Source organism: Cornus florida, unplaced genomic scaffold, assembly GCF_030987335.1.
Source record: "Cornus florida cultivar Cherokee Brave unplaced genomic scaffold, ASM3098733v1 CherokeeBrave_3.0.0_Hap2_Chr10, whole genome shotgun sequence".
In the NCBI taxonomy this organism is placed as follows: domain Eukaryota; kingdom Viridiplantae; phylum Streptophyta; class Magnoliopsida; order Cornales; family Cornaceae; genus Cornus; species Cornus florida.
Genome location: NW_026775580.1, coordinates 18,666,711 through 18,676,118, shown reverse-complemented (window position 1 = coordinate 18,676,118; position 9,408 = coordinate 18,666,711). Strand labels below are relative to the sequence as shown.

The following is a 9,408-nucleotide window of genomic DNA, read 5'->3' as shown; positions in this document are numbered from 1 at the left end:
GGCAGCACAAGAATGGACCGAACATAGACACGTATTTGTGTAGAAAATATATTTAGATATGTATAAGATTAAAGTTACCTTTACAGCTTGTTGGAACCGCCTTCGAAAACACTATTGTTTTGTTGGAAACACAACAAAATATACCACAAACAGTGCAATACAGTCAGAGTCGGAAGAGAGAACAAAAATAAAAAGAAAGGGAATAGAAAAGAAAAGGATTTTTCTCACTAAATTGTTGTTGAACTCAAATACAGGTGAGGGGTTTTATATTTTCATTCTATGTTGAAATTAAGTTTATTACTTAACTTGTAGTAATAGTTTATACAATTACCTGTTCTAGTTTGTATATCATCTATTTTATATTTTTTTAATTTATTTAAAGGCTGTTTTGTGTAAAGTGATACCATATTTATGGTTATTTCTTTGGAGTTTTCAAGCTGGAAATTTATATGAAGGCATGTGATTAGAATTTAGCCAAAAGTGTGTATAAAGTTTGAGAATTTTAATTGAGGTGATGATTGTGATTTAATTCTCTTTAGAAAATAAATATAACTTGATTATAATGTTGTATAGGCAAGGAGAAGGAGATGGAAGGTACAACCATACGGAAGGACAATTAAATAATTTGAAAAGTAACCAAGGTGAGTGTACTCACTGGAAGTTTATACCTGGATGTGTTTAATTGAAGTATTGAAGCTGTTTATGTGAATTGAAGATGAATATATATAATTTGAGTATATTGTATAAGGTCCATACTCTAGCCTAGAAGGAGAGTAATATATTATAAAAGGTCCATACTCTGACCTGGAAGGAGAGTACTACATTAAATAAGGTCCATACTCTGGCCAAGAAGGAGAGTACTATATTTAAATAAGGTCCATACTCTGGCCAAGAAGGAGAGTACTATATTTTAATGTCTGTAATATGTTAATGAAGTTTAATTGAAGTTATCAGATAATAATTGTTTATATTACTTTGATGTAGTAGTGTTGCATTCACTGGGCTTTAAGCTCACTCCTTCATATCTATATTTTCAGGTACAAGGTGGGGTCGCTACTGCCAGGTCTAGAATTTTATGTGGGAAAGGGGGAAAGAACAATGGAACGTCTGTTGTTTAAGATGTAAATATTGTAGTAGAATTTTAATAGTGTAACTTGTCGTTAACGTTTTAGTTTGTCAGAATTTGCATAACAGGCCTATACTTTGTTTTCAATTGTAAACTGTTAAGCAGGTACTCTGATGTATGATGATGTCATGTTAAATGAGGTTAATGCAGATAGTTAGATACATTCCAATTTGTTCAATTTATTAAATAGTATAAATTGGGTTGGGGTGTGACAAACACGTATAATCTCAGCGGACGATCCCTACTCGCTATACTTCATTAGTTGTAGTAGTGGTTTTTATAAATGTAAATTTGACTAGAAAGGTTTCCGAAACCATATTCATATTTTGACCTTGCGAAGCAACCTCTCGCATTAAAAAGTCCGTTTTCTAAGCACATAGGAAGGGGCTCGTCAAATTTTGGCGCCGTTGTCGGGGATTAACGGTTTTGTTGGAATTAGACTAGATAATAGTGTTAATTTGATTGCTTCTATTTTTATTTTATTTTTCATTGTCTATTCTTTTCTTACTTTTGATATTATTTGTTCAATTAGGTACTTGACTACAAGAAAGGCAAACATTGGATCTTAAAGCAATCATTGGAGCTTGAAGCTAGCATTGGAATTTGAAGTTGCTTAAGGACCTTTGTCAGCATTTCTTGAAAATGTCGTAGTTCAATTGTTTCATTTCTTTGCATGCTTGTGATAGCCCTTGTTGAGACTCATTATATTGCTTAAATTTTTTGTCCAAGCATCGGCTCGTGTGGAGGCAAATATTTTCTTGCATTTGGATTTTAATTATGAATGGAGGAATTGTTTGATACAAGTTTGGGGGAAATTACACCCTTCACCTTATGTCCCTCAATCATATTTTAATCTTTATGAGATTGAGTCCAATGTTCAACATGCATCATTTTATCTTGGACTTGATCACTCTTTTAATCCTTCTTATGACTATTACCCTCTCCCACCATTTTATGAAGAACCACCTGCATTACCTTATTCACCCGAGTTTCAAGAAAAAGTGTTAGCTCTACTTGATGGGCTTAATTCATAAACCGAACTTATTCTTTCACATTCTCAAATCTTAGCCAAGCTTGAAGCTCAAGTTGAGCAAATTGCAAGTACTCTTTCTCGTTAAGAGGAGGAGGAACAGACAAATAAAAAAATGGCAAGAATTTCAATTTATATAGATGAGGATGATGAGAGTGAAGAGGAAGAAGTAGCAAGTGAGCAATTTGAGGAATTAATGAGTCCACCAATGGCTAGTCCGATAGAGCACAACATGAATTATAAGGATTTTCCTTATTTTGATCATGATTTGATTCCAGCCTTTGATACTTTAGAGAGTGAGGAGATGTTGACCACTATAAAGGTACAAGAGAATGAGGAGGAACTTGTTGAAGAGGGCCTTCCTTCTATTCTCTCCAAGGACCCACTTGAGGAGGGCCTTTTGCAAATGTATGAAAGATGTGGTTTTGACATAGAAAGCTCCATAAATGAATTCAACTCTCTAATGGACTCCGTGGCTATTTTAGAGGGTGAAGAGATGGTTATTTTTGAGGAAGAGAAGAGGGATGAAGAGAAGGTGTTTCTTGATATTCTAAATGAGTCTTTGAAAGACATTGCCTTACCAATTCATAAGCAAAATGATTCTTTGAATACACTTCAAGAGCAAAAAATTGAGACAAGGCTAACCATGATTGATTTTGTTTTCAAGACTATGGATGAAAGGAACAATATCATCTCTTTCATTTCTTTTCAAGTCATTCTTTTGGAGGATGATTTCATTGTTGTAAGTGAGGCATTAAATGAGAAAATTTGAAAGAGAGTCAATAATGATGTTCATATCCGGTTTTTTATTCTTTTGATTAGTAAGTTGACCCAACATCTTGCTAGAGACGTTAAACACTAGTATTCGTAGAGTTTCAAAACTCTATTCCTCCCTCATTTCTTTTTATTTTTTGTTCTTGTATACATTCTTCCATCCATCTTTCAATCTCCATTCTTGTTACCATCATTAGGGCTTAGCATAGGATTTTCTGCACTTTCATCTCAAAATGAGGCATTTTGTGCTAGTTCGATCGATCACAAGTGTACCTTCGATCGATCGAACATCTCTGTAGTCGATTCTCTGCAGATTTTCATGTCTCTATCCATCATTTGAACTTATTGTTTGATCGTTCCAAGTGCACTTCGATCGATCCGGTTGTCCCTGTGATTGATCTCATTTCCATACTTAGAAAAATTTTCGAAGCTCTGCAAATATCATGCTTCTGTCCTATTGTGCGAGCATTAAGATCGATCTAAGTCAGGATCGATCACAATTTTACCCCTTTGACTTTTTGACTTTTTCTTCTTTCTATTTTTATTTTATTTTATTTTTCATTTCCTTTTATTTTATTTAGTTACTTTTCTCTTTTGAAAAAAAAAATATATTTCTTTGCATTCTTTACTTCCTTATATTTTTACTTCTTGCATTTTTATTTACTTGCCTTTTTATTTTTGTTTGTGTACATATTTGTTTTGTCTAAAAAATTAAATAATAAATAAAATAATAATAATAAACACCAAAAAAAAAAAAAAAATTCAAAGTAGTATTTCATCTTGCTAAAGAAGTTAAACTTAGCACCCACATGGCACGTTGTGTCTTTTATCTCTTGTATTATACATGTTCATTTTCATTTTTATTTCTTTATCTTTCTTGCATTTTTGTTTCATTGTACATACTTTCATAAAAAGAAAAATATATAAACTTTTCACCATTGTGCCCTTATGAGTAATCATGTTACTTTCATATTTTCTATTGGACTTGATCTCATATATCTCTTTCATCTTGTGTTATATTACCTTAGAATGCTTGATTTACTTATCTTATCCCATTTGATATTTGATGTGAGTTTGCTAGTATGGTTATTCAAATATGTTGTTGATTCCAAGTTTGGGGGAGACCCTTTTCATATTGGATCATTGTCGGGCTTCATGCTTTCGCCACCACAGTATACTCTTTCCATTTCTTTCCATTGTTCTCATTGCACATTGAGGACAATGTGCGGTTTAAGTTTGGGGGTAAGGTGTCTTTGTTGCATTCTACTTAAAGTTGAGTTTTAAATGCATGATTGAGATTAGAGATCTATGTTAGCTATGATTTGATCTTTTGAGGACTATATTGATTAGAATTTAAAAATTGCTTGACTTGAGAGTCCAATACTCCTTGTATGCCTTGTGGATGCCATTCAGGAGCAAATTTTTCAAAAGATTGATATCTTGCTTGCACTTGTGGTCCATATGATCTTATTTTATGATTGTTTTGATATTCACTCTAGGATTCTACACTAGCACAGGTGCACACTAGCATTCATTTATGGGGTACATGCTTTGTTGATTAGTGATTTAGTTATATCCTAATTGAGCTAGTAGTGCATTGAAAACTTTCATTCTTAATAAAGGTGGATAACAAACCCTTTTCACTAAGTAGCCAGGATTCTAGTTTCATCAAGCACTGAATTTCTCGCGCCGAAAGGTGGAGGGCCCAAACTTTAGGTTAATAACTTAATATATATATATATATATATATATATATATATATATATATATATAAAGAAGAAAAAAGTTGCAAAAGCAAATAAAAAAGTGAGGACTTCTCCTAAAAGGTGAGAAGTGGGAAATGATTAGATGGAGGTTATTTTAATTTATAGCCTAATCGATTTAAACTTGTAAGTCCTTAAGGATGTTTAAACACTTAATACCCTAAAGTCGTCCGGTTTAGGAGTCATTGACCTAACGCTCGGCCTCATGGATCACTAGAAAGCTTAATAGATCAACACATTGCACCATGCTTCCATCTTTGATCCTCTTGGATAGTAAAAAAAAAAAAATCTTTGTCTTGATGATCGGTACTAGATTTGTGTGCTAGTTTGAGGCCGAATGTGATCATTTCTTTAGTTGGCTTAGATAACAACATATTTGATGTCGGTTCACTTAAAATGGATTCTAGAGTTGTTTTGATTTGCATGATCATTGTCTTGATGTGTGGAGGACCATATATACTTGGAAATAGTTGAAAAATTGCATACTTAAGGTAGTTTTCTCCCAATGCTTGTTTGGAATACTGGTGTCTCTTTAGTGAGAAAGAGTTTAATGTTTGTGGGTATCATTTCTAAAACCCTCACGAGACTTCACTCGTCCACTAGGGGTAACCTAGGGGTTTAAAAGGATTGTTGCATATGCTAAATGCAATCGTGTTCCCTATGAAAGTGGCATTATCCATTTATTACTTTATAGTTCATAGTTGTTTAGTTGTTCATTTCTTTCTTTACTTCATAGTTCATTGCTAGGGACTAGTAATATCTAAGTTTGGTGGTATGATGAGTGCTCAAATGTGATGCATTTTAGCACCTAAGTAAGGGTATTTTAGTCCATTTATCTATCTTAATTTTTTCGTTTTAGTACTTATTTGTGTTTTTGTCTATTTCAGGTCAAGAAAGTTAAAATAGGCTAATTTCTGTCCATTAAGGCCTTTTTGGAGTCAAACTAAGTCTTGGTGAAAATCTGAAGCAAAAGAAGGCTGATCTAGAGCAAAAAGGAGGCTGATACTGAAAACTGCCAAGTTGGATCGATCGAACCCTAATCGATCACACCATACCTCTGATCGATCACACCATTCCTCTAATTGATCACATTGTTGGTTGGATCGATCGAATTGTTCGCAAAAGTTATAAAAAAGCAGATCTAAAGCTCATTTCGAACCAACTCGGGTTGTGCTTGAAATGGGAGATCCTAGGGCCGAGTTCTCAGATTTTTGGGCTCTAAAAGCCTTGTATATAAGAGGGATTGAACCATTTTTGTAGGGAGATTCATATTTTTACATTGTAATTTCTATATTGTTGGAGCTTTTCTTTCTAGAAAGTTAGAGATTAGGGTTAGAAGAAAAGAGAGACGTGGAGGCATATATCAAGAACAAATCTCTAGATTGGCATACTCTCTATCTCTAGAGCTTCAAAGAAGAGGAAGAAGAAGATGGAGCTATGTTTGGAGCTTGCCTTTGAGGGTTTCATGAACACATCTACCTCCTCTATGATTGGCTAGATCTACACTTAAGCCCTAAGTCTTGTGTAATCTAAACCCTTGTATTTCTATTTTTGGGTATTTATATATATTGTTGTGATTAGTGGTTAGCCTTGTGATTGTTGATTTAATTCTTCCTTATGCTTCTCTATTTTAATTACATATTGTCTTATGTGTGATTATTTGGGAATTGATCTCTACACTAGATTCTCTATATTGGTTGCATGTCTATGTGTGATTAATTAAGGATTTAGTGATGGCCAAGTATGATTTTCATTGAATGAGTTTGTCAATTAATTTGATGTATTATACTAATGCTTGATGGGTTGTTCTACAATTTAATTTATATTTGTAAGTAGGTAGACAATCTATTCTTGATTTGATACTCCACACTTATTATTGCAAATTCCATGATTCTCTAGATTGATGTTTGCTCTCATTAGACCCATTTTTTAACTAATAGATGGATTATGCTTTTGTCTTGGTGGGTTGTTCTACACTTAGTTTACTTGTTGGTTAGCTAGACAATTCACTCTTGCATTAGATAGTTCACACTTTTACATGCAAATTGTGTTTATGTTTGTGGCCACATCTTGATTGCAACAATGTATTCCCCATTAATGGAAAGCAAATGGTTAATTACATGAGCTTAGTCGTGATTCGAACACCCTAAGACCTCTCTTCATATCTCTTAAATCCCTATCTCTCACTAGTTTACTTTAATTGCATTTTAATTTGATTGTTTTCTAGAGTAATTAATCAACCAAACCCTCTTTTGTAATATTTTGATACGCTAAAGCCGAAGTTAAATTCCAACACGTATAATCTCTGTGGACAATCCATACTCGCTATACTTCATTAGTTTTAGTAGTGGTTTTTATAAATTTTAATTTGACTAGAAAGGCTTCCGAAACCACATTCATATTTTGATCTTGCGAAGCGACCTCTCGCATTAAAAAGTCCATTTTCTAAACACATAGGAAGGGGCTTGTCATTATGCACAAGTCAATTTTTTTTTTTTTAAACTAAAACAAACCTAAACTAACCTAATCTAAAAATAAAAAAAAAATACCCAAATAAACTAAAAACTTAGAACACACAATAAACTGAAGAAAAAGAAAAAGAAAATAAATCAAATCAAACTAAAGTACAAACCTATAAATGCTAAGTTTAACGTCGATAGCTCGACAATATGCTAATTTTAACGCCGCTATCTCGATGTTAGGCCACTCCTTAGCCTGTATTCAATAACTCAACTGCCTCCCTCATCCCAAAACCAGTCCTATGGGTGATCATGAAATTCAAAACAGGAGGAACCAATGTGGTTCCATCAAGACCCAAGAAAGAATACTCAAGCTTATTCGGTGGTGTCTTAAGCTCAAGTTTGTGAGAAGACTTACAAGAAGGACAATGAGGACTAGAAATCAGGGGATGAGGATCTTTTGTTGGAAAGATGGTGACTGAATCCTAATTATTGACATCAATAAAGAAGCCCTTGTCTTTCTCTGAGGAATATGGAGTGACATTGAAGATGTTTAATTTGAGCTTCATGTTCCAAAAAGAAATATCTATAGCCCCAGTCTTACAGTTAATGTTGGCATTTGCTGTAGCCAAGAATGGATGACCAACGATTACAGGAATATATTTATTGGGATTATGGACAGGTTCTGTAACCAGGACAAGAAAGTCAACCGGAAAATAAAACTTGTCCACTTTAATGAGACCATCTTCAATTATCCCATGTGGTTGGTTCATAGATCGATTAGCAAGTTGCAACACCATTGATGTGGGTTTAAGCTCTCCCAAGCCTAATTGCTCATACATCGAGTAAGAAAGAAGATTAACACTTGCTCCAAGATCAAGAAGTGCTCTATCTATCACATTGTTTCCAACGATGCAAGATATAGTAGGAGCACCAGGATCTTTGAACTTACGAGAAGTGCTACGCTGAATGATTGCACTAACTTGCTCAGTGAGATAAACTTTTTTAGAGACTTGGCTTTTTGATTTTCTCTTTTGAGTACACAAGTATTTCAGAAATTTAGCATAAGCAGGGATTTGATTGATAGCATCTAGGAGAGGAATATTGACTTTCACCTGTTTGAAGACATCCATCATGTCTTGGATTTTCTCTCCTTGCTTACCAAAGTAAGAGGGTCCCTTAAGACGTTCAGGAAAAGGCGTTCTTAGCTCATAAGTTGTTTCAAGGTTGGGAGTAGATGAAGAAGTAACTTTACCTTCAACTCCTTGGGAGCTTGATGGAGTAGGATGTGAGGGAACATCTGTGGGATGTGGAGTTTGAAGAATGGGATTGATAGAAATCCTACGCTTCTCTTTTTCTACCTCTTTTTCCTCAACTTGATTATCAATGATTTTTCCACTCCTCAAAATAGTGATGGCATTAACTTGCTCATGATGAGAACTTGAAGGAGTAGTCTCATCAATTATGTAAGTTTACCTTTTTTGATTTGTAATTGGCTAACCTGGCATTGTTCCTTCCTCTCTTTAAGTTAACACTTTAACTATTTACCGAACTTGAATCTCTATCTTGGCTATAGATTGGGAATGAAAATGTACCAATTAAGTGTTGGAATTAAAATCATTAATTGCAGCCAAAACCTTCTCTTCAAATTCAGACGAGTACGTAAGAGAAGGAGGATCAGGATTAGCTTGGTTTCTAAATTGAGGAGGACAGTAGATGGAAGATTATTAAAAGAATTATTTTGCAGAGGGTTGGATGAATTATAGTATTGTCCCTTAGATTGGGGAACAGTATTGCCTTGGCTTTGATTCTGCCATGATATATTGGAATGATCTCTCCAACTAAGGTTATATGTATTGGAATATGGATTGTAACCTGAACTGGAAAATACAGCATTGGTTTGTGCTTGTGGATTTTCAAAAGATTAACCCATAAGAGGACAATTGTTAGCATAATAAGATGGACTACCATAGATAGAACACACCTCCTTTGGCAAAGAGGAGTATTAAGAAAACTAAGAGTACTGACAGCTGATAAGACTTGGTCAAACTTTTGATTTAACACTTTCATTTGAGTGGCAAGCTCTTTAGATTTTTCTGCTTCATATAAACTTTCAACTTTAAGGACACTGGGAGTGGACTTAGATCTAGAGGAAGAAGTATGTTGAACAAAATTTTCACTTAGGGCCTCAAACAGTTCCCAAGCGTCATCTAGGCTCTTATGCAAGAAACCACCATTACTAGAAGCATTTACCAT

The 9,408-nt window shown here is 34.2% G+C and overlaps 1 protein-coding gene across 1 annotated transcript; it reads right to left on the bottom strand.

Moving 5' to 3' along the window:
* Positions 1-7,637: 7,637 nt before the first annotated feature.
* LOC132277414 (uncharacterized) lies at positions 7,638-9,408 on the bottom strand. Its single transcript, XM_059779275.1, has 4 exons — positions 9,137-9,408; positions 8,268-8,592; positions 8,087-8,183; positions 7,638-7,978 (listed from the first exon to the last, which is right to left on the bottom strand). The coding sequence occupies exons 1-4, from the start codon at positions 9,406-9,408 to the stop codon at positions 7,638-7,640; spliced, it is 1,035 nt and encodes a 344-aa protein (XP_059635258.1).